Genomic DNA, 26,918 nt, shown 5'->3' on the forward strand with positions numbered 1-26,918 from the left:
TTATTGATTGCGATGTCACCCGAAATCACCAAGTCTACCGCGCTCCTCCGACCTCATTAGGGATGGTAAAGGACAACCTCTGAGGGCAGTTTCTCACCATACCTACTGATATGCCGTAGTGCACTGTTCACGACATTGCCCTTAGACTACAGGTATCGCTGATGAATGACGGCTGACATATTGAGCATTTCTTATAAAGAACATCCTCTTTCCTAAAAATAAATTGTTATGATAATTATTGATTTTGTATCTCATGAAGCGCCATTGTTGATTATTTCGTGCACTTTTTTTATATGAGCAACAAGCATGTTTTACCTGTCTACATTATTCCGTGAAGTATTGAATTTTCAGACGTTACTTTTGGGTCACCGTGTATTTGCCTGAAAAGAAGACTATCGAAGTGGCGCCGTGGAAGACATTGGCCATGCGTTTGAGGTAGACAGTATCGATAATCGAGCTGTGTTTTGGATTTGCCAGTTGTCCTCCCGGTTGTTCAAATGGTTCAAATGGCTCTGAGCACTATGGGACTTAACTTCTGAGGTCATCAGTCCCCCAGAACTTAGAACTACTTAAACCTAACTAACCTAAGGACATCACACACATCCATGCCCGAGGCAGGATTCGAACCTGCGACCGTATCGGTCGCGCGGTTCCAGACTGTAGCGCCTAGAACCGCTCGGCCACCCCGGCCGGCCTCGCGGTTGTAGCGGGCTCAACAGCCGCCGGCTCCCAGCAAGGACGTAGCCAAAAAGGGGGGGGGGTGTCCAGGGGGTCCTGAACCCTCCCCCTCCCTCCTATCAACTAAATGGAACTACACACGACCTGGTTACCGTGTAGTGAAACTGAAAGATACAAGGGCCAACAAAAAGTTTCCTTTTGAGAGCGTTACTGCAGTGTATATGCAACGTAGCACGACTCCGATGCGGGTAAGTAAGTATCGACGTGAAGGCAAAAAATTAGTATGGCGTTCCTGTCTTTCCGACGTTTGTACAGTAAATGCAGAAACGCGAACTATTGCGACGTTATTACCAAATCCGTCCAAACAAGATCAACGTGCTGTTACTCTTTTCTTGGCGGCCGAAGTGCAAACAGAGGTAAATATCCACCGGAGAATGAAGAATGTGTATGGGGCAGCATGTCTTGTCGAAAACCTCCGTTGTGGACTGGTGTGACAAGGAGTGCTGCTGCTTCACGACAAGGCGCGTCCCCACATCGCAAATGTCGTAACGCAGAAGTTACGCCAGCTTAAAGTGCACCGCTCTATAGTCCTGATCTCTCCCCATGCGGTTATCAAACCTGTGGCCCCTTTAAAAAAGGCCTTCGAAGGTCGACGATTCCTGTCGGAGGAGGATGTGCAACAGGCAGTTACGGACTTCTTCACGCAGCAGGACACAGTGTTTTACGAAACCGGTAACTTCAACCTGGTGCGTCGCTGGGATGATTGTCTCAATGCCCACGACGATTTTGCCTGCTTGGCATACTAATTTTGGACTGCACGGCCTTCGAACGGAAACTTTTTGATGGCCCCTTACATTCTGTTTTTCAATCATACGATGAAGAAGGGATATGCGCTATTGATAATCAGCAATGCCGTCGATAGACTATTGATATATCGACAGCACAATCGGCTGTTGCCTATAATTTTACTTATATTAGAAGACTGAGCTGTATTTTGTTAGCAAACGATTTTAATTCTTTAGACAATGGAGTGAAGTATTCATATTTCCAAATAAACAAACATTTAACTGTGCATTTGGTGTTGGCAATATATGTTATACTTTTTAAGAAAAGATTTTCTTGCTCAGTTCTATAAAGCAAATACTATTTCTATGGTGGCCTCCCAAAAGCAAATTAGTTACATAGGATAATTGTCTTTTCAGAATAAAATGTAAAACAGGAGACTATTTAAGGTCCTGGTAGAAAGCAGCACTGTCCAAAGGAGTAATATTAACCGGAGAAGCAAATAATCGTTCAGAATGCTTCCGTCCTACTAGTGAGTCTGACCCGGTGAAAGCACTGAATGCTTAAACATTTTTTTCGGCAGTGACTGGGAGCTCGCGAACTCGAGGAGTCAGACAGCAGCTCTCCTAGGTATGCCCTCCAGGGAGCAGGTGGTGTGTAACATGCCTGAGGTTGACAATTAGATATCAGTAGTGTTCATAAATAGTGCTTTTCCGGTACGAAAAGTATACAAGAATCCGAAAGTACGTTCCCGTGCGTGGCTGTGGTATTCTGATTAGTCGTTTTCTGAATTACTTGACGAATGTTAGGGTTTAACGAGTTTGAATGGGTTCAGTTTGAATGGGTTCAGTTTGAATGGGTTCAGTAGACAGGCGTCTCACATCAGACCTTGGAGTCATTAGATAGCTAGCGACAGTGTTTGATCAAAGAGACGGAATTGCCAAGGTCTAGTTTTTGAAACCAGTTAGCTACATTTGCTTCCGTGGAAGCTTGAAGCGTGCTGCTTTTGTGCGACTTTTAAGGGGGGGGGGGGGGAAGTTAGCTTGAAAACGTGATTTCTTTTTATTGGTGATTACGATGGTTTGAAGTTTACTTTGTGCGAATGTGGAAGTATTTTAGACAAAATCCTTATTTAAAGGTCCTAAACGTCAGTTTAAAAGGCAGCGTGAGAGTCAGACACGACCACTTGTTGCTCTGTGACTTTTCTCTTTGAATTCATAACCCTTGGGACATCGTTTTCCGTTGGTTTGAGGTTTCAGCTGTTATCTACACTGTTTGTTCTTTTGTGTTCAGTTGTTTCCTGTAGGATTAGCGTGTCGAGTGTGTTTTTTGTGTTTGAGCAAAGAAATACCGAGATCGACCTCCAGAGTTATCAAGAAAAGGTGAGCGCCACCTGGAACAAAGAAAACAGTGAATATAATGAAAACGATATTAAGTTTGTGTATGGCATGCGTACTATCAGAAAGGGGTTAACCGCAGGGAAAACGTTACGTACCAACATGGACTTACCAAGCTCTCCTACAAAATTTCAGAAATATAGTTCTGTACAGCGTGTTGCTTGCAAATCAGAGACAGTGTAATTTCACAGGTGCGGTGAAAGAATCTGTGAATTTAAATGTTGAGTGCTTAGCAGGAATGTGTTAATGTAATATAACTTTAACTTCTGTTTCCCAATTTCTTTAGCCCAATGAACATTTTCCCTGAAAACATTTATCCCAGAGGAATCAAATTCTGTCAGTTGTCTTAGTACATGTGTGTGAAGTGAGATTTTGTAGCTTTCTAAGGGATGTATAATCGTTTTTATTTTAAAACCTTGTTGGGAAAACGGGTCATTAAAACATTTTTGAAAATTAAAATTTTAATAGACTATTCTTCTAAAAAAGGCAGTCTGTTACCAAATATTGTAAATGTAAGTGAAAGAAATTTCAGAGTTATACCTTAATACTTCCTGAGAAAAAGAGGCACATTGCAAAAGGACAGTTTGACAAAATGGCGCTAAGCTCTATGGGACTTAACATCTGAGGTCATCAGTCCCCTAGAACTTAGAACTACTTAAAACTAACTAACCTAAGGACATAACACACATCCATGCCCGAGGCAGGATTCGAACCTGCGCCTAGAACCGCTCGGCCACTGCGGCCAGGAAAACAGTTTGACATGGCGGGGATAGAGTACCTGCTCCCATTAAACTCTTGACTTTGAAATGTTTTGTCATGGAGTAGATTAATGGAGAACATTTTCCAGTCCAGTTGCGTTTAAACGAAGCTGATGACGCTTATGAATACTGTTTTGTGACTGTAACAGTGAGGAAAATTGATAAGGTTCTGCAAGTAAACGTTTCCTAGGTAATCTTCGAAGCAATACTTACATTGGTTAAAACAACAGTCGAGATTGCAATAACATTTTTTATTATGACCGGTTTTGTCTTATGTTAAAGCCATCCTCAGAATTTTTGGGCCCCCTGTGGACGGTGCGGGCGTCTTCTCCGTCTTTCACGCGAAACCACTAACGTACACTGTTCAAAGGATGGCTTCGAAATAAGCAGAGACGGGTCATAATGAACAAATGTTATTGCGATCTCGACTGTTGTTTTAACCGAAGTTTAGCACCAGATCGCTGCGCTCCACGGACAATGGGTCTAAATTTATTTTACGATACGTTACGCAATTTGCCTCTCGCATCAAAGAGCGCGAGGATTCCGGCCGCTGCTGCAACGCCACCACCTGCCCAGACAGCAGGACTAAGCAATGTTTCAGGTGGTGCCCCCACTGTTAGCGTTGTACTTTGGTATCTTCCTACGTGCAGTTAGATTGCTACAACGTCCCGTCGACGACCAGGTCATTAGTGAAGGAACACAAACTCGGACTGGGGAAGCGCAGGCAAGGAAATCGGCTGTGTCGTCTTCTTAAAACGCTTGCTGAGTTGTTTACGTTAGAAAAAAAAAAAAAACTTGCGCATGTTTCCTTCTTCAAGTCGCTTCGGCAAGTCAATTTCAGCAACTTGCTGCAAGCATTTGTCCACAAAAAAAACTGTGTTCAACATAAGAATAAACAAGATGAAACATTACACCATGTATTCTTCCGCATTTGCTTTAGTGTAATTGGATTTCGTTTCCCGTGGAGCAGAAGCCAAGCTGTGTGTCCAGTGCAGCCAGTTACGATCATAAGGTTACGTTTGATGCTGTGTCACACGCACATAGTCTATGCGATATTGCGGGACAACTACTATACCGGCGCATTAAACTTGGATAACACTAGCCAGCCAGCTAGTTCAACTAACATGCAGTGATATGAGCAGTTGCAATTCAGACGGAAAAAGAGACGAGCAAAGAAACAATATAGCTTCGAATGTCATTTAATTTGTAAATAGAATGAAATAATGTCCGGCAAAACTATCTCACAAGTGACCAGACGAAAACATAAAATTCTCTTGTTCTCACCTAACATAGCATTCTAATTACAAATAAGAATGATGAAAATTCAAGTCGACTGGGATGGCCGAGCGGTTCTAGGTGCTACAGTCTGGAACCGCGCGACCGCTACGGTCGCAGGTTCGAATCCTGTCTCGGGCATGGATGTGTGTGATGTCCTTAGGTTTTTAGGTTTAAGTATTTATTTATTTATTTTTGAAAATTCCAAACTTAAACACAGGGTAATTTTTCTGAGCGAGTTGTGTGTGATGCAAAACCATACTGCAGCGATTTCACCGTATTGTGAAGCCACTGAGGGTAATCTCTTAGCTCCTTCGCCCGCATCTCGTGGTCGTGCGGTAGCGTTCTCGCTTCCCACGCCCGGGTTCCCGGGTTCGATTCCCGGCGGGGTCAGGGATTTTCTCTGCCTCGTGATGGCTGGGTGTTGTGTGCTGTCCTTAGGTTAGTTAGGTTTAAGTAGTTCTAAGTTCTAGGGGACTTATGACCACAGCAGTTGAGTCCCATAGTGCTCAGAGCCATTTGAACCATTTTTTTCTTAGCTCCTTCCTTATCCAAATCCGAGAAATACTTTTCGGTTCTGGAACTATCATCTGCTACGTTGATATGGAGTCGATAAACAACAGAATCCACGAAGCCACCCATGCGCCGCATTTTCTCCTCTTTTATGACGTGCCGTTCTATATACCGCCAGCAGTGAAAAAGCAACGGACGTTAATTACAGTACGTCTGGCAGCTTAACAGACTTGTTTTTTCTCTCGCGACAAATCCCTTAACGTAGCCCCAGATCAGTTCTGTTGAGTTCATGGTTCTGTTGAGTTCATATTGTAATGGTACAGTGTAAAATGTAAAGATGCAGCATTTGTATGGTGTGTTCGATGCTGTAAAAAGATTGTTTTTCATATTTCTACGAAACTTATCTCTCTGGTTCGTGTGAGACTGCATCTGTGGTTTAACAATGTGTATTTGGTTTTTCATTTTTGCTCCGAAAATTAAATTGCTATTTTTTGAAAACAGGACTTCGCGTGAAGAAGGAAAAAGGAGACGTCCATTATTCATAAAAAAATAATGATGAGTTTTAAAATTACGGGATCTGGGTGTTTCAAAGTGAACGGAAAACAAAAGATTGACCAAGGCGAGACTTTAAACGAGTAATCCATGGACTGGACCAGAATATCAATCCACAACGCAACTGATTCCGCTGTGTATCGAGGATGCATTTGTATCTCCGCTGTGTTAAATAGAGTACCTCGGAAAACTCCAAAGCCGATTTTTTCCTGTAAACTTATGAAAAACATTAAGATCAACCTATGTGTCGGCACTTTTTATCGGTGTTTCACCCACATGTTCCAATACGAAGCAGGAATCATCCTCATCCATTTTCATGGTGCGTATTAACAGCACGACAATCAGAGCACTATAGTACAGAAATCTGACTATACACGATTTTAGAAATAAAAACTACGCAGCTAAAGTGTGATTAAGTAAAACGTTGACGGCTGTTAATATATTACATTATCTTAAAGTTTCATTTAAGTAGGACCTACTTCCAAGAGCGTAACAACACCATTATATGCTTGTGGCCAATCATCCCGTTTGTGTTTGTTTACATTAGGTTCATTCTTATGAAGAGCAGAGTAAATATACACGTGCGTCGTGAGGTTGTGGAAGTTTACAGTGCCATGGTGAATAAAGTACAATCAGAGAACTTCGCCCAGATTAAAAACGTTATGACAATTTCGTGTGCTAGTTTCGTACATCAGTTTCATGTTTTACAGTCAAACATTCAAAAACATGTTGTAAAAGTGAGCCAAGCCAAATCAACGAGAGATGACATTTTGAGCCGGCCGCTGTGACCGAGCGGTTCTAGGCGCTTCCATCCGGAACCGCGCTACTACTACGGTCGCAGGTTCGAATCCTGCCTCGGGCATGGATGTGGGTGATGTCCGTAGGTTAGTTAGAACTAATTAAACCTAAGTCTAGGGGACTGATGACCTCAGATGTTAAGTCCCATAGTGCTTAGAGCCATTTTTTTGACATTTTGATTACTCTTCAATTTTTGCAAACAGTAGGCCCATTTATTACTTTTACTATAAATGTAATGCATTTATATTTCTGTTTACAATAAAAAAACTGGTGCAAAGTAATCGGTAAATTCATTTCGCACTTTCTTGGGTGCTGTGGCCGATTCCAACGGTACATTTGTTTCGTCCCGTCTGACATGCGCCATTCTCCTTTATAGACACTGTTATATTCGTACCAATATTGAACACAAAAAACGTTCGCAAGTTTCAGAAAAACTTCCAGCAACTGGTAAGTTCAGCACGTACTAGCTACTGCAAGCGATTTGCAGAAGTTTACGTGCTAGGTGTCACACGCCTTTGCTGGATCAATGTTTAAACCGATTCCTTCGGGTTCAGTGCATCGCTGTGCTTTGGCGCAAGCTGTCTCAGTACTCTGCGGCAACCAGTACGGTAACAGGCAAGTGGAGTTCACGAGTACGAGTCCAAAGACATTGCGGAGGCAGCAGCCACCTCGGGCGTGCAGATCGTCGCGGCTGTATTGGTAGGCAGGGTGCGGCGATCGTGAGAATGGCGCGGAGCCAAGTGGTCCCGCCGGACAGCGTCCATTGTCCCGCGGCTCACGCATGCTTCCCCGGAGAACACGGTCGTGGGACCCGAGCTGTTTGCACCCCGGCGCCCTTTTGTCAGTTACCTAGGGGTGGATGATAGCGACGATGCCTCCGCTGCCTGCAGGAACTATCCCGTCTACCGGTTCCTTTTCCTACCTTCTTTTCTTTGGTAAAATCACTGAATGGACTGATGGGAACCCCCCCCCCTCCCCCATCCCTCTCTCTCTCTCTCTCTCTCTCTCTCTCTGTGTGTGTGTGTGTGTGTGTGTGTGTGTGTGTGTGTCGCCTCGCCGTGCACCAATAAGGAGGAAGCGATTTTAATGACTGATTCGCGTAAATAGATCCTTGCCAACAAGGACATCCATACGATAGTTTTGCATGGGGAGGGGGAGTACCTGGGGGTATGGTGTATTTTTAATATTTTGGAAAACGAATGGCGACTCTCAAGTAGCCATGAGAAATTTTCAGATCCGACCACGTTAAGAACCTGACTTTTCAATCATTTCCTTGAAAGAACAACACCTGAATGCACTATATTTCTTTTTCTGAGAGGGGAAGGGGGGGGGCGGGGGGGGGGCATTGCGGCACCCATTGATTTCCGAAGATTATACATTATGACGAAACAGGCACTTTACATTTACCAAAGCAGCAACAAAAACATGTTCATATGTTTGTTTACTTCTATAGCCCTCAAGAATTTGTCCTATCGGCCAATTCCTTCTTTTAGTGAAGTTGTGCCACAAATTTTTCCCCAGTTTGATTCAGTACCTGCTCATTAGTTACACAAGCTTACCATTTAATCTTCAGCATTCTTCTATATCATTACATTTCAAAAGCTTCTATTCTCTTCTTGTCCGAACTGTTTATTGTCCATGTTTCACTTCTGTACAAGGTTACACTTCAGGTAAATAACTTCAGAAAAGACTTCCTAACATTTAAACTTAGATTTTATCAGATTTTTTTTCTTTCAAAAAAGATTTTCAGGATATAATCAGTCTGCATTTTATAACCTACTTCAGACATCAACAGTTTTGCTGCACAAATAATGCAACTGATCTACTGTTTTGGATGTCCCGTTTCCTGATATAATGCCTAGCTATGTTGACACAAATATGTGATTCATATGTATTAAACTCCACCAAAATTTCTTTATGACACCCTTTTTGTTACATAGATGTCTGACTACCTAATAAAAAAACAGGGGTCAAATTATCCAGTCTGAGCTCATTGCCTTTCTCTGCTGACGCCTTAAGCTTTAGGCTGGACAGTTAACAAAATTTTAAATTCATGTTACATTGTTGCTGTTGTCAGCTAGGATGGTGGGAAGGTCTCAGCCAAGATGACAGTAGCTCTTGTGCCAGTATAAGAAACACATTTCGGTGTACTGAAAGTGTTATTCAACAAGTTACACACATTGGTGGATCATACATCTCTAGTAGGAAACCATGTGTCAGCGCACAATGTCAATTACATAACCTAGTGAGTGTTACTTACTTCCATCAGTGTGGCTTACTTGGTGTTCTCTCACTGACTGAAATTTATACTTCATAATCTCCTACCACTTGTCTTCGACAATGAGATGATAGTATACGGAGGGACTACACACAAAATCGGAACGTGTTCTGTACACTCTTTGGCTGCCCAAACAGCTGCATCATTTCTCCATTTGCCAACCTGTCCTGGTACAAAAGGTGAATTGAATCATGTTTGCCTTGAATGCAAGTCCAGTAAGTCGCTTCGTGTTTAACTACAAGAAGAGAACTGCTACATGTGACAGTGCTCTTAACACTTGAAAGAAAATATATTTGATATTGGTGGCAAACAGATTGTGTGAAAACTTAAGTTTTACCTCTAAGGAGTCTTATGGCATTGTTGGCTAAGAGACCAAGAGAGATCGATTCACTCACCAAATCGAAAAGGGATTTCTTCCCCTATATACAATGGCCCCTTTCCTTGCAGTGTGTGTGAGTTATGTTCAAAGTATAGGTACTGTAATGTATGTGTGTATCGTGTGCTGTTGTCATGTTTGGATTTTATCATGATAATGATGATGACAGTGATGGATAAAGGGGTTTCTGCTGATCTTAACTTCCTTATCCATCAGGTGGACCCCTGTCAACAGCGTCACATGACTTTGCTTCATGACATGCTGTAAAGAAGTCTGGAATTTAGTGCAGGACATTGGCAAAAAAATCTGGCGGTCAGGAACTTTTGTCACCATCTCACCTTCACCTTGCTGGACAACTAATGGTAGTGAAAATTTTCCACCACTAGGATTCAAACCAGCTACCTCTTGAGCCAAGGTCCTCTGTGCAGTGTGTGTTAAAAAACTCTTCTACAGAGGTGGGTTTCTGTCTCTAGTAACAGAAGAAAGAACCATTATTCTCTATTCTCTTTGCTTTAGAGTGAAGTCAATCTAATTACATGATACTGCTCTGTGCTGATAGAGTATATCTTTATTCTTATTATAAATGTAGTCATATGGGCCATGTTGTAAAATGTATTTCTGTATATTTCTATGTGGAGACTTCAAAAAGCAAGTTACACATTATTATGGCAGTCCAAGTAACTTTCATTGAATGCTTCACTACAGTTCAAAGTCTCTCACGTACATGACACCATATACTCACCCAGCTTTTGCAAACAATGGTCAGTTTGTTCTACCAATCATTCAGTACCTCAACTATAGAAATCTGGCCCTAGGTCACAAAGCCATTCAAGAATGACTGTATGAATGTCCTCACTGTTGTAATATTTGCAGTTGCTGTGAATCAGTTCTTCAATGGCCTGAACATGGTCGTCTGTGGTTGATGTTGATAGCCTGTCTTCCCGATCAGCATCACCAACGTCTATATGGCCTTGATCAAATTGGTGGACCATTTTACTATGACTGGACACGATGTAACATTTGGGGGATAGATGTAGCGTTTGGCCCAAATGCTGCCAGAATTTCTCTGTGAATCTTTGTGCAGTTTAGTTTTGCCCCTAAGAATTATATTGTTCTGCTTACTTCAACTTTGGAGTATGTTTCCAGTTCTTGCACCATTTCACTCCCACACTGCAATGCACCTGTCATCCACACCACAGCAGAACAACGTCTATGGGAAACCCAGTCCATGTAATCTCTTCATAAAATGTACCATTCTAGTTGCACAGTATCTCATGGAGGGACAACTTGTGTAACTTCACTGGTAGTCCCTTCAAAAGCCATATAACTGTAGATTAAGTGCTGTTATTTATTTGTGTACTTGTTTTCTCTTCTAGGATCTACATGGGACATCTCGCAACACTGCACCAGATCTGGACTCTTCACAGGACTACTATTTGGTGGGTGGCAGCAGAAATGACACACACTCCACAGTCCGCTATCGCCGCAGACTTGACACTTGTGATAAGGACGATATGATCTTGGGGGTATGTATTTCTTCTTAATGGTTTTCATATGGCGTAGGCATTGGCCGATAGGAATCTCATACAAAGTGTTCAATACATTCTTAAGTATAATGTAGAAAATTAGATAATAGTGACAGGTTGCCTATATCAAATTATTATACTTGTCTGGGGATTGGACTACTCATCACCTTCATATCTGAAGAGACACAGGCTTGTTTTTAGATCCTCTACATTAGAGGAAACACCTAGATTCCAGATTTAGCTTTAAATTATATTTGTATTTTATTTTAAATGAGCAGTTTATCTATGTGGTATTAATATACATATTGCTGAGTGTAGTGAGGGACCCTTACTGCTTCACTGTAAATCCAGAATATGAGAATATGGATATGTGCTTGATAATGTAAAGTAGAAATGATTTCTGGTTGAACAAGAAACATTATAAAGTTACAGGGAGAGCCCAAAGATACTGTGGGTTAAAAGCAAGACAACAATTTAACTGAGCTGGGAGGACCATAAGGAAATGGATTCAAGGGATTCAAATTATTCTGCCACAGAGAGGAAAAATAGATTCTGAATTTCAGTTTGTAAATTTCTTGAGAGAGGGTTTTAAAGTATATCACTTTGGATTTTATATGGATGTGAAGATGGGTAATTGTTTGCCCCTAATATAAGCTAAGATCACTAGATACTAGAAACTTCCTGATTTCGACTTAGATGAGAGGAAACTGGAGATAACCTCAATTTTCCCGCATGTTCTTTAAACAGGAACTCAATGGAGAAGTCAGGTCGTATTATTTATTTACCATGCATCAGATTTTATTTTCTAATAAGAGAGCGGAGACAAGAAGTTAATTTACCACTACTTAAAAGACAGAGAGAGTACATGACAGCGATGTTTGAATATTGACAGTAGAGGACCTGTGTATTCCTCACAGTGTCAACATTAACTAAACTGGACACAACTAAGAGGAAAGTTAAACATCTATTCACTCATTGTTCTGAGTGTGGCTGTGTTGGCCTGAAAACTACTGTTTTTTTTTCCTCCACAGTCACAGACATCATGAAGCTTATGCTTCGCAAACGCAAAGGGCGTCGTGGCACAGCATTTTTTTCTTATACGTGAGCCAGTGTAAACATGAAATTTTATTGTATTTTCATAATTTTACTGAGATTCTAGTGGCATAAATTTCCAGCATGATCTAGTTGAAATAAGTTATTTATACAGTGTATGTGTGTTGTGAAGGTGTTGTACAGAACTGATAAACAACATGCAGAGTATTAATGAGTGGCATTATTATTCATTACCTTACACATCAGGGTCAAAGAGGACTGCAATATACAATTTGTATTTTGTTATATTCGACAGGTACTGGATGTGACTGACATGTCCTCTTTCATACAAATAATAATGCAAACTACACATCTTTACTGAGTCACAAGTTATTTTTGCTAGACAAACACTGAAGAGGCTATTTAAAGTTCTGTATGCTTTCTACAACATAATGTTGTTTGTTTGATACTGCGAAGTTCCTTATATCCTTCTTACATTAATTTGTACTTACTATTATTACAGTGTAAATTACTTTATTGATATTGACTAATGTATCTTTTATTGTAGAGTGACACAGTAAGAGTAATATGGTCACTGCATGAAGAGGCTCCCCAAATGGTGGAAGGAAAGTTAATCAGATTGCAAGGTCACAAAGCCAACAGAGGTACTCGTAGCTTGCATCTCATTGTACCACCAGAGCTGCCACGACCTAATGCACAACAGTGGGATGTCACTCTCAAAGATGTAAGAAATTTTTTAGGGGCAACATTTTTCCATAATTTGAAGGAAATCTTTGTTGCTTTCCTTTCTGGTACTTAAATAATTTTGAAAGCATTTTTTCACTAACATTACAAAAAGTTGCATTTATTAACATAGATTAAAAAATTAGTCTGCATGTCTTCATAATTATTTTTAAAACAGTATTGGCTCCATTAATATGTTTGTATTTAATGCCTAATGGTAGTGATAATATGAAACTGTTTTTCAGTTCATTATACCAGACAACATGGATACCATATACCAGTGCAAGATATTTAAAGCTCCACCAGTCAGAACTAAGCATCATATTATTGGAGTGAGTATGCAGCTGTTTTCAGTGTGTGTCTACCTCCTTTTTTTTGCATTGTACTAAGCAAATAACTGTCTATATTCTTCAGACCCTAGCTACTGATTATGCCACAACATTTACAACTTTCTGGTGTATTTCTATGTACCTTCTGCCATCCATAGTTACACGAATATTGTGAGATAATATGTGTTGTATAAGAGTTACATCTTTAAGTCAGAATAGATGACATTAATTTACAGGGCTTTTTTTTTCCCATTCTCATGGACAGAACTTCACACAAAAGATATTCTATGATCCTTTATGGTTATAAGTTGGAGGTATACAAATGTTCCAACATTGTCAGATCAAAATACTTGTGGAGTTTTGACACATTGTAGTAGTAAAAATTTCATGAAATCAGTTTTTTTTTTCCTTTGACCAATGGATTTCTTTCAGTTTGTAGCCAGTAAGTCATAGGTAATTCTCACAGCTGGGTACTCTACTATCATTGTTTCATCTATGTGGGAAAACCAAAATCTGCAAATTGTTGTTATAGGTAATGTTGATGAAAACACGTTTATGACTCCAGGCAAAATAATCACATTGATACCTCATGCAGACAATTTTTGCTTGGCCATCAGTTACATAAACTTCCAAAATAAGTTTGAATTCTTTTTTGAATGTCCATCCCAGTACTTCTGAATCTGACATTTCTTCCAAAATCATGGGGCATCATATTCAACTTTAGTTTATTTATTAGGCATTAAAATTAATTTGCCCTATCTCAGATACTTGGATCCAGTGTAATACTGGTATGTAGAAAGACAAAATAAATGAAATGTTGACTTGTATAAGATTTGATTCTACAACAGCCAGTCACTTACAAAGATATCTCCTTCATCTCCCAGTAACTTATTAAAAAAATGGTATATATGAAGAAAGCTGTGTATCACCACAGAAATGGATACCACACTTTTTAGTGGAAATAGATATTTGGAATTTCAGTATCAAAAAACTTAGATATGCATGTGTTTAAATGGCCAGAATAAACTGAGAAATATATGCAATAACCACACACAAATAAAACCATTAGTGTTAATGAGCAATAACACTTAAAATTGAAAGCTGTGTTATACATGACTGAATTATCAGTAATAACATAAATATTTCAGAATTAGCATTTTCAAAAGCCTTATTACCAGATCTCAAAAATTTTGATTTTACTGTTGTTGCTGCTGCTGCTGCTGCTATCTTCAGTACAAGGACTGGCTTGAAGCAGCTTTCCACACTTGTCTATCCTGTGTATATCTGTAGTGACACTTGAACCTGCTTGCTGTAGTCAAGCCTTAGGCTACCTCTATTATTTTTACCCCCCAAAACAGACCTCCGTTATCAGATCATCTGGTCTTTATACCTTAGAATGTGGCCTGTCAACCAGTCCTTTTTTATTCAAATTATGCAGTGAACTTCTTTTCTTACCAATCCAATTCATACTCCTTATTATGCGTGTTTCACTGCCACGTAACTCTATATTACAGACAAATGCTTTCCGAAAATATTTCTTAACACTTAAATTTAAATTAGATATTAAAATACTCTCTCTTTCAGCATTGCTTTTCTTTCTATTGCCAATCTCCCTCTGTACTTCAGCCAATGTTGGTTACACTGCCTGACAAAAAAGTTAAGCATGCACAAGACATGGTCAGATGTCAGTGTAACTTCATACACATACACCTCATTGACAGATATGTAAATGATTAGAGTTACAATGATCTGTGACAGATAGTGACCACCACAGAGCATTAGTGTTGTTCATTATTGGCGTTGTTACCAGGCATGTAAGGGTACACAAGTGGCATAAACAGCATCAGATGTTGAATGGCTACAGTAAAGGACATGAATATGCTGCATACTCATTTGAGACAATATTATTATCAATGGCAGAGTTTGAAAGGAGTCTCCATTTTGTGGCTTGTTGAATCATGCAATATCCAGATTTGTGGGTTATTCAGAGGTGAGAGTTGATCAATGTTAGACTGCATGGGAAAGTGATGGCAGGTGTACTCTTAATCAAGGTTACGGGTGACAATATCTGACCACCACAAGGGAAGATCACCCATTATGCACCAAGTACATTGTATCCCCTTTGCTTATGAACCTGCCATCTAAGAACAGTGTTCCCTGCAGCATTCTGTATCATCCCACCACACTGATCAGAAACTAGGACCGAGAGAGGTGGCGCAGTGGTTAGACACTGGACTCGCATTCGGGAGGACGACGGTTCAATCCCGCGTCCGGCCATCCTGATTTAGGTTTTCCATGATTTCCCTAAATCACTCCAGGCAAATGCCGGGATGGTTCCTTTCAAAGGGCACGGCCGACTTCCTTCCCCATCCTTCCCTAATCCGATGAGACCGATGACCTCGCTGTCTGGTCTCCTTCCCCAAACCAACCAACCAAGAAACTAGGAGCAGCCAGACTATAGAATTACTGTCCTATGCGTAGGCTATGTTAACACAACAATACAAATATTTGGGTTTGGAGTGGTGCTATGACTGGGAAAATGGACTACTGATGATGTCACATTGTGTTCAACGACGAACTGCAGTTTGCACTACACCAGATGACCTTCGTCAGTGAGTATGGTGGTGATTTGGTGAGGGAGCATATTCTTCCGTTGTTTTATAGATGCGCAGCAGTGTTAGTATTGGTTCCACGGCACGGGACCCATCGGCTACACGGCTCGTAGTGATTGAGGGAACTCCTGACAGTAAGTCAGGGACATGCTGCATCTTAATGTGTTACCGCTTGTGCAACCATATCGTTGTGCCACTTTCCAACAGTACAGTCCATGTCTGCTCATGGCACAAGCCTCTATGAACTACTTGCATGATGCTGAACTAGTCTTGTGACCAGCAAATGCCCCACATCTGTCCTTGATAGAACATGTGTGGGGCCAGCTCGGACATGAAGTCCATCTCAGTGCCAGTCTACGATGCTACGGACTATAAGGCTCACCTTAATTTCTAAACAGTTTTTTAATTAACATTTTTACCATTTTTATTATTCGATTACAAAGCCAGGCTAAAAAACTCTTAGTTTATAAAAGCAAAGTGACCCTTAAAATCCCTGAAAATCATCATCTTCTAGTTTTGGCCACTTTGCCTTCAGTCCTCTATTTGTACATTTAGTCTTCATTTTTTTCAGTGTTTCTTTGCTGGACCACCAATCACAAATGGTTTTTTCAGTTGGTGGAGGGCCAAAATGCCATTCATCTGCTCTGTTTCCACGTTCTGCTGCATATGCTGTTACTTTCAATTTACAGCTCACACCATATGAATACCTTTTATTTTTTCCTCTACGAAACTACCTGCTAACAGAAGTATTGTAATGTTACCAATAACTCAAATCACTTTCAGTTCAAGTTCACTGGTACCATAGACTGCAGTGACACATGATAGGCTAGACAGTGTTCTGGATTTGTGATGGTGGAGTGGGTGGGAGGCAGTGTTAGCAACTCATGTTCGTCACATCAGTGCACTGATGCTGCCAATTGAATTCATTGTTGACAGATATGGATAGGCTTCACCTGGCATTGTATATATAGCCATTTTTAACACTAGCAGGAATTTTAAATCAAGCACTGGATATTTTAATATCAGTTTTGACTACAAGACTCACCTGAATTTTGGATGCAATTTTTCGAAGAAAATAGTGGTCTTATTGTCCATAAATTACGGTATCCACAATATCAGTGGTTATGGACCAGCTTGCCTCAGTAGAGGATACAATGGCGTTATGACACTGCGTTTCTGTGTTACCAACCAAATCCGTGCATGCATCCAGACCAGAGGGGTTGTCACTTCATACAGACAATGGGCTCATACTGCCAAGTTCTTTGTAAATTTCACTTAATTTTGCAATCACTGAAATAGCATCACCTAACCTCTCAACCCCTGAAATTTCATTTTGTTTCCTCTTTCCCTTCTGTGTGCTTGTTTTGTCATGCAGTTCATTTTTCTCCCCAAATAGGAAAGCTAATTTATTGTCTCATTTCTTAATCTAATTCTGTCAGAACCACCTGATTTAATCCAACTACACTCCATTAACATTGTTTTACTTTTGTTGCTATTTTTTATAACCTCGTTTTAAGACATTACGCATTTCCTTCAACTGATCTTCCAAGAAGTCTTTTGCTGTCTGATGTAACTTAACTGTTTTTGACAAACAATACATTTTTTCCTTCTTCTAGAGCTTTAATTCACTTCCCAAAAATCTTCTCGGTTCCTTTACTGCTCACTTAATGTACATATTGAATAATATGGGGGATAAAAACATTCTGCAGTACATGTATCTGTTTGAATGTGTCAGCTTTTTTTGTATTTCTGTGCTTCATTGTCTCAAGATATCAAAGGGTATGCATAGTAGGTACAGATATATATCCCATCTGATATGCTGTAGCACACAGTAAGTGCTAGTATAGGAAACCAAATGCAGATGTAGTTCCCTGGTAAGTAGTTTGCAGGAAATATAAGTTCTGGGAAAAGATGTGGGAGTTAATTAAAAAGTGTGAACAAAAAACTTTAGTGTACCGACTGCATTAATATGTAAACACTTTGTTCTCAAGTAAGAAATATTGTGTGCCTTGAGATTTTTCAAATGTGTCTAACGGATTTACAATTACTGTTTCAGTATGAACCTATTCTGACTCCTGGTACTGAGCATTTGGTGCATCATATGCTTTTATATGAGTGTGGAGTTAAGGCTGGAAATTTGGATGCATATGTCCACCAGAAGGGTGCTCCATGTTATGGACCTGAAATGCCTCGTCCGTGGGAACACTGCCTTACACCAATTGTAACATGGGCAATAGGATCAACAGGTACAGATAGTGTTGATTAAGCTGCAGTAAAACTTTTCATTTTTCTATATTTGTAATTATACTTAATCATGCTGAACCAACTACTACCGATTTGTAATTACATTCCACCAGTAGTAATAAAGCATATCACATCAGAATGTGGCCCACTTTTAAACCATTCTGGAGATTCCCAACTACGAACACCTGGCAGAAAATAACATTCATTCTTCCTGGGCATGCCTTGCTGTGAAGCTGTGATAAATGTTCTCCACCAGATCTCTGTGGTCGTACTTCAGTGCCAAAGCAATTTCATTCAGTACTGTCTATACTTTGTAAGGCTTGGCAAGTGTAGAAAGTGTTTACCTCCTTAGTCCTGTTATGTGCAAGCCAACTGCATCCCCTCCACACTTCTCTGTCATCCTCTGTCTGCACAGAGGTGCCTTCTAACATAATGTGATTTGTGTATCATTGTGGTTTTGATAACATCATGAGAAAGACATTACTACAAAGGCTGTGACAACACTATGGAGACAGCATTCCTTTGGGACAACCATTGTAGCATATAAATCAAATACCTTATCTACCTGATTATAAGACAAGGGTTTTTCCCAAATTCATCAATTGAAAAATACAGGGTCAATCTATATTTGCACATAAAACTGTTGTTGCTGAAGTAAACGTTTTTACACTGTTTAATAGTTTAATATAGGGTCGTCTTACATTGAAAGATGAGGCCTTGTCTATTGAGGTTTCATAAAAATTTATTTTGAAGATTTCTGAAGGGTAGAGCTTAGCAGACAATACTTCTGTTTGAATAGGCCTGAGATTTGTCGATCTTGTTTGATCAATCACGTGACATTTGACTCACAGCACTAGTGCAGTGGATGGATATGTAAGAAACTGTGAACTAGGCATTACAACAATCTAATACTCTACTCAAAAAATTGACAGTTTTGTGGACCACAGGAGGAAATAGCATTAAATTCTATCAACTTACAGATTTTGTTGTGTTTGAATAGGTTTGTAGTAGAATTTCTCATACGTGTGTGGCTACTGTATACATACATTTATGCTGCTTTTTAAGTAAAGGTAACATTCAGAGGTGAAAATCTTGTTCTTCAAAAACTGTTACTCAATTCTTAACTCAAGTCAATATTTTATTTGGTTACGAGAAACTAATGATTTAAGAAGTGTGTTGCAAATGAAAATTCGGTACACTGTTCACGTATTAGAATAATGAAAGAAAGTGTTACCAGCTTTTAATGTGCTTTAGAACAAGAAGGTGATGTTCAGTTGAAACGAAAAAGACAATTACTCCAGAACTAAGTGTCTAAAAAATGAAACATATCACATTAAACTGACTGCAGTTGATATTGCAAGAATAGATTATACCAGAAAGACCCATTGTGGAGATAGTACTAACAGATGGCACTAGAGTGTGGGATGAGCAAAAGTTTGAAAATTGGACTGCATCATGATTGTGATCCTTTATTTACATATTAGCTGCTGCTGTTACGTATGACCTGCACCCAAGAAGATATTGCCATACATACACTCCTGGAAATGGAAAAAAGAACACATTGACACCGGTGTGTCAGACCCACCATACTTGCTCCGGACACTGCGAGAGGGCTGTACAAGCAATGATCACACGCACGGCACAGCGGACACACCAGGAACTGCGGTGTTGGCCGTCGAATGGCGCTAGCTGCGCAGCATTTGTGCACCGCCGCCGTCAGTGTCAGCCAGTTTGCCGTGGCATACGGAGCTCCATCGCAGTCTTTAACACTGGTAGCATGCCGCGACAGCGTGGACGTGAACTGTATGTGCAGTTGACGGACTTTGAGCGAGGGCGTATAGTGGGCATGCGGGAGGCCGGGTGGATGTACCACCGAATTGCTCAACACATGGGGCGTGAGGTCTCCACAGTACATCGATGTTGTCGCCAGTGGTCGGCGGAAGGTGCACGTGCCCGTCGACCTGGGACCGGACCGCAGCGATGCACGGATGCACGCCAAGACCGTAGGATCCTACGCAGTGCCGTAGGGGACCGCACCGCCACTTCCCAGCAAATTAGGGACACTGTTGCTCCTGGGGTATCGGCGAGGACCATTCGCAACCGTCTCCATGAAGCTGGGCTACGGTCCCGCACACCGTTAGGCCGTCTTCCGCTCACGCCCCAACATCGTGCAGCCCGCCTCCAGAGGTGTCGCGACAGGCGTGAATGGAGGGACGAATGGAGACGTGTCGTCTTCAGCGATGAGAGTCGCTTCTGCCTTGGTGCCAATGATGGTCGTATGCGTGTTTGGCGCCGTGCAGGTGAGCGCCACAATCAGGACTGCATACGACCGAGGCACACAGGGCCAACACCCGGCATCATGGTGTGGGGAGCGATCTCCTACACTGGCCGTACACTACTGGTGATCGTCGAGGGGACACTGAATAGTGCACGGTACATCCAAACCGTCATCGAACCCATCGTTCTACCATTCCTAGACCGGCAAGGGAACTTGCTGTTCCAACAGGACAATGCACGTCCGCATGTATCCCGTGCCACCCAACGTGCTCTAGAAGGTGTAAGTCAACTACCCTGGCCAGCAAGATCTCCGGATCTGTCCCCCATTGAGCATGTTTGGGACTGGATGAAGCGTCGTCTCACGCGGTCTGCACGTCCAGCACGAACGCTGGTCCAACTGAGGCGCCAGGTGGAAATGGCATGGTAAGCCGTTCCACAGGACTACATCCAGCATCTCTACGATCGTCTCCATGGGAGAATAGCAGCCTGCATTGCTGCGAAAGGTGGATATACACTGTACTAGTGCCGACATTGTGCATGCTCTGTTGCCTGTGTCTATGTGCCTGTGGTTCTGTCAGTGTGATCATGTGATGTATCTGACCCCAGGAATGTGTCAATAAAGTTTCCCCTTCCTGGGACAATGAATTCACGGTGTTCTTATTTCAATTTCCAGGAGTGTATTTCACTGTTGCTCAAGCACAGCACCACGGAAAGTTGGTGGAGGAACAGTGACCTAGCTTGGTTGAGAACTGTGGTGAGTGTGTGTGTGTGTGTGTGTGGAGGGGGGGGGGGTGAGTGGGCAGCATATTTTGTCATGCAACCAACTGTGGAAATGTATACTGTGTACTTTGGCTTTTTACAAACATGCACCAAGTTTAGACTGCAATCTGCCTGAACCCAAAAATGTATTCTGTGTACTAAGTTTAAACTGCAATTTGCCTGAATTCATTTGTACTTGGAATTGAAATTTCTTTAAAATAGGCCAATTATTCAACAATAGCATACATTCCTTCAGGAGATGCTAAAAGTCTAGACTGGGGACGGTGGCGTACTTGTGTGTTTCATGAAGTAACATTGTCGATGCCCACTGTAAGGGGTGATACAAATGATAGGGAGTGTGTCAGCTGCTGGCCCTACACCGCCGGTTTTGCTAGCAAAGGACATAACATTCTCACTTCAGAGTAGAAGCAAAATCCTCTGTGTGGTAAAAAAACTAAATCGTAATATTTTCAAAAGAAATAGCCAAGTACGAGGTGCATTCAAGTTCTAAGGCCTCCGATTTTTTTTCTAGTTAACTACTCACCCGAAATCGATGAAACTGGTGTTACTTCTCGACGTAATCGCCCTGCAGACGTACACATTTTAAAACAACGCTGACACCATGATTCCATGGCAGCGGCGAAGGCTTCTTTAGGAGTCTGTTTTGACCACTGGAAAATCGCTGAGGCAATAGCAGCACGGCTGGTGAATGTGCGGCCACGGAGAGTGTCTTTCATTGTTGGAAAAAGCCAAAAGTCACTAGGAGCCAGGTCAGGTGAGTAGGGAGCACGAGGAATCACTTCAAAGTTGTTATCACGAAGAAACTGTTGCGTAACGTTAGCTCGATGTGCGGGTGCGTTGTCTCGGTGATACAGCACACGCGCAGCCCTTCCCGGACGTTTTTGTTGCAGTGCAGGAAGGAATTTGTTCTTCAAAACATTTTCGTAGCATGCACCTGTTACCGTAGTGCCCTTTGGAACGCAATGGGTAAGGATTACGCCCTCGCTGTCCCAGAACATGGACACCATCATTTTTTGAGCACTGGCTGTTACCCGAAATTTTTTTGGTGGCAGTGATCTGTGTGCTTCCATTGAGCTGACTGACACTTTGTTTCTGGATTGAAAAATGGCATCCACGTCTCATCCATTGTCACAACCGAAGAAAAGAAAGTCCCATTCCTGCTGTCGCTGCGCGTCAACATTGCTCGGCAACATGCCACACGGGCAGCCGTGTCGTCGTCCGTCAGCATTCGTGGCATCCACCTGGGTGACACTATTCGCATTTTCAGGTCGTCATGCGGGATTGTGTGGACAGAACCCACAAAAATGCCAACTCTGGAGGCGATCTGTTCAACAGTCACTCGGCGATCCCCCAAAACAATTCTCTCCACTTTCTCGATCGTGTCGTCAGACCGGCTTGTGCGAGCCTGAGATTGTTTCAGTTTGTTGTCACACGATGTTCTGCCTTCATTAAACTGTCGCACTCACGAACGCACTTTCGACACATCCATAACTCCGTCACCACATGTCTCCTTCAACTGTCGATGAATTTCAATTGGTTTCACACCACGCAAATTCAGAAAACGAATGATTGCACGCTGTTCAAGTAAGGAAAATGTCGCCATTTTAAGTATTTAAAACAGTTCTCATTCTCGCCGCTGGCAGTAAAATTCCATCTGCTGTACAGTGCTGCCATCTCTGGGACGTATTGACAATGAACACGGCCCCATTTTAAAACATTGCGCATGTTTCTATCTCTTTCCAGTCCGGAGAAAAAAAATCGGAGGCCTTAGAACTTGAATGCACCTCGTATTTATGACAGTGAAGATATAAGATTCACAGCTGCCCTGTTAGGATGATGACAATGATGATGGTTAAAAGTAATGGTGCCACAGAGGACAGGCTAAGCAAAAGAGGCAGTGAAGATAAACTGAAACGCCATATTTTATTTAGTGAAGATAAAAATTAATGTAAACAATTTCTTTTTGTTTATATTATTTCTTCTTCTAGTTTCAACCGTAGACATCAAATAAAAGGGATGAGTTTAGGATAGGTGTAATGGTAACTTCTTAGGTAGACAAGTTATTTTAATAAAAGTTTGTAATTTTAATTGGTTAGAATATATTAAAAAATACATTTTTCTCAAGGAGATTCTTAAAAAAAAGGGTGTCATCTATATCCAGGATCATCATATACTCAGGTAAATATGGTACATTCATGCAATATTCTGTTGGAGAAGATACCCATTTGAAATGGTTTTCAGTTTGAAATAGTTGACTGGCACACATTTTGTTCTTCGACTGATATTCTGCTTCAACCTCAAGCTATAGGAAAATTCAAGATGACAGAGCATTACACATAAAACAGACAGCAGAAAATAATAATTTTAAAAATGGCCTGCTTAAATTTGAGCCTCAAGTACTTCTAAAGAAAAATATAGCAAGGTTTATCTTTTGATGTATTTGAGTCTATTAGTTTTATATGAGACTGTTAGTAATTACAAAATTAATTTATTTTTCCACTTATGACTTTTATTATGAAACTGGACTTGTCAGTTTAATATACGGAAGAGCTTAGTCATATTTAAAAAGATATAAATACTTAAATATGTGTTTAACGAGGATAGAACAGATGACCAGCTATGACGTTGTTCAAGAATCTTTCTGGCATTTACCCTAAATGATGTGGGAAGAGGACATTCACAGTGTCCTGACACTTTTGTCAGAAGATGATGAGTGTGATATATGTTGAAACATCATGGTTTTTCAACGTTATCACTTGGTCGCTAACCTGAAAGCTTTTCGTCAAGCATGAAGTATTTTCCAAAATCAGTGTTAGCGATGTTTCCTAATTGCGTACCTTATTTTTCTGTTGTTACTTTGTCTCAAAATTACAATTAAACACCTTTATTTTTTGTTTTAGGAGAGCTACTACCACAACATGTTGGTTTGCCACTTTCTGATTCTTCTTATTTTATGCTTGAGGTCCACTATGACAACCCATCATTCCATACAGGTTAGTATATAAAACAAATAAAACTGTAAATTTATCATTTGCTAGTGATGACTTTTACCATTTCAGTTTATTCAGTCACAAGAGTTTGGCTTAACATGTGTAATGGATAAAATTAAATTTTATTCTTCATGGTTTAGGCTATAATGAATAACAAATGATGCCTAGAAAGGGTGTAACAAAAAGGTATGGCCATACTTTCAGGAAACATTCCTCACACATAGAGGAATAAAATGTGTTATATGAACACAGGTCCAGAAATGCCTTATTTCCATGTTAGAGATAATTTTCAATTTTGCTTCTTAATCACATTAATCATGGGAAACACAGAAATAGAACGTACTAGCATTACATGAAAAAAGTTTCTTACATGTATTGTTCCAAATACTGTCTCGATTACATTATGTTAGTTTGTACATTGAGATGTAATTCTTAGATGCACTACCAAGTTTGTTGTTCCAATGGAACAAAGGTAATGTTGACATGAGACACCTTTCATTGCGTGAAGTGTAAACATATGTTGTGGCATCAGAGGAAATTCCATTGTGGGCCTTACTTCATCTCAGGGGAATTAAATGGAAACCCATATGCACTTTCTTATTAGCATTCCATCTCTTCTTCTAGAAGAAGTACCACTGGATAAGCTATGGTGTATCTAGTTCCTACATGATTGTTGCCTGCCTCACTCTTCCACTGTTGTACCACAAATATCAAATGAAAAGTTTCCTGGCCATTGGATAGGAAGGAATGGTGCACTTCAGTGGCTAACCATGTCCCCTCATTAGACTCCTCTTGATTTCCTTCTGTGGGGAGTACTGAAAGATGTAGTCTATCATGAAGCCCCCACCACGCCAGATGATGTGTGTTGTTGTTTTGCTACAGCATGCAGTGGTATATCATCCAAAGTACTTTCATCTATTCATCTATCTCCTGAATGGCGATTGCTAATGTGCTTTGCAGATGATGGTAAACAATTTGAGCAAATGCTTAAGTAAAGTGTGAAACTACAATTCATTAAAAAAAGTATATATTTTGTGGATGCCCTGTTGTCAGTTATTCTGTTTAAGATGTTTAGTTTATTTAAAGTGTATTCCATCTAATTACAATGTTGAGTTGTATCTATAGATGCATTTTTTCGACAGCAGGTGTTTTACCTTTAAGAAGCCTTCAGGCAAAGACACATCAGGTATTATTATTATTATTTTCAAATCTATGAAAGTGAATACTGAAGTTTCTATTTTTTTGTGAATAGGACTGTTTATCATTGTGAATGTTTCTGTTTGGGCTTTGACAAGTAAGTAGTGACGGGGACGGTTAAATGGAAAACTGCCTGACAAAACTGTAGTTGTTTCCACAGAAACCTGGAGACGTACATACATTTGAAACAATTTTCAGAAGCCTCATCTGATACACAAGAAGCTAGCATATGTCATAGTTCCACATAAAAAAATTGTGGCTGACCCTGTCTCTGTGTCATAAAGGAGATGAGTTTTTATCTTAGTAGCAAAGTCATCTCTTGCTGCATATAATGGTGTGTTTCAGCATACTATCAATTGTAGAAGACTTCATTTCAGTGTTTGGAACCATTTAAGAAATAAAAGGGGTGTCGTATCTTACATAACTCACCTTGTATGTCTTAATATTTTGGTACAACAAAGAAAACAATCAATTATTGACAAAATTATTTAATTTGATGGATTAAAAAATCTACGTACCAAGTGGTGGCAGAAGACGCACAGAAAAGACTGTTGTAATGGGTAAGTTTTTGGAGCCAGTGGTTCCTTCTTCTGCCAGAAGGGTTGAAGGGGAGGGAAGAAGGGTGAAGGAAAAGAAAAGGTGAAGGGAAAAAAGTATTTTCATAGAAATGCTGTTAGCCATGGATAGGAAAAGTAATAATACATTTTCATTCCTGAGTTACTTTAACATAACCTTTGCAGCAATAACCTTTTTGGAACAGTACTCTGTTTAATCATTCAGCAGAATTTGTCTCATTGTGTCCTACTGTTGGTATGAACTTGTTTATTCCCGTCTTCTATGTATCATTAATTGTACTTCTGCCAAACATTCTGACTATGGCAGCTCGTTAGTATACATTTTTGGTGTTCATAAATTTTTACATTAAAATTAGGATGGAAGTGTGAAATATCATATGCAGTATAACAGTTATGATTTGAACAATTTTATACAACTGCAGCTACTTCCAATAATAATAATAATAATAATAGCATACCTTCTCTGACAAAAGAAAGAATTGGTTTTGTGGAATTTTGTTGTTTTGTACACAGTAAAGTACAGCTTAGGGCAAGAATGACATAATTTGAAGCTTTTGCTACTCTCAGTCTCATCAGCCAAACATTAACACTGTATTGCTAAAGTATTATCTCTCACCAAGTCTCATTTTCTGAGGCAGGAAAATAACATGATTTCCCCTTATGAAATATTCTGTCCTTCCCTATAGTCCACATAAAAGTTAACGTTAGTACATGTTACGCTGCACTGTAGGTACACCTTAAATAGAGGAAACTATACTGCAGCATGATTAACACTGCAAGTTTATATAGTAAAGCCATTCATCTATTTTAAAATTGTGCAAATGTTGCGATCATACTATGATTGAAGTATTTAGTATCACTCCCATCTCTCTCTCAACTGCAAGCATTGCGAATGCCAAGAGCCTATTCTCCATCATTGTATTTCGAAGAAAGGTTTATATCCTTTTCATTGATGAGAAACAATATATAATAAAATCCACAAGTTAAATATACTATAACACATTCGGAAATCCACAAAATAGGTGTTGGTTTTTCCATCTATGATGTACACTGATGTCTTATCTAATTTTATGATATAATGAGTGAATTGGTGTACCTGAGGAATGTGCTATCATCTAGTGGCATTTATGCCAAGCAAACGGGGATATACATCTTGTGAACTGTGCCCGTAGTTTATCAAATCTGTATGTATTTGACCCATAAG

General features: G+C 40.4%; 1 protein-coding gene across 1 annotated transcript in view; it reads left to right on the forward strand.

Moving 5' to 3' along the window:
* The window catches only part of LOC126236500 (MOXD1 homolog 1-like), a 169,913-nt gene that overhangs the window by 108,048 nt on the left and 34,947 nt on the right, over positions 1–26,918 (forward strand). Inside the window, exons 2-6 of the mRNA XM_049945855.1 lie at positions 10,785–10,934; positions 12,535–12,711; positions 12,956–13,042; positions 17,708–17,897; positions 23,853–23,945. Coding sequence (XP_049801812.1) covers positions 10,785–10,934; positions 12,535–12,711; positions 12,956–13,042; positions 17,708–17,897; positions 23,853–23,945 — 697 coding nt within the window. The remainder of the gene's footprint in view (positions 1–10,784; positions 10,935–12,534; positions 12,712–12,955; positions 13,043–17,707; positions 17,898–23,852; positions 23,946–26,918) is intronic.

The sequence above is a fragment of the Schistocerca nitens genome, chromosome 2, assembly GCF_023898315.1.
Source record: "Schistocerca nitens isolate TAMUIC-IGC-003100 chromosome 2, iqSchNite1.1, whole genome shotgun sequence".
Lineage (NCBI taxonomy): Eukaryota > Metazoa > Arthropoda > Insecta > Orthoptera > Acrididae > Schistocerca > Schistocerca nitens.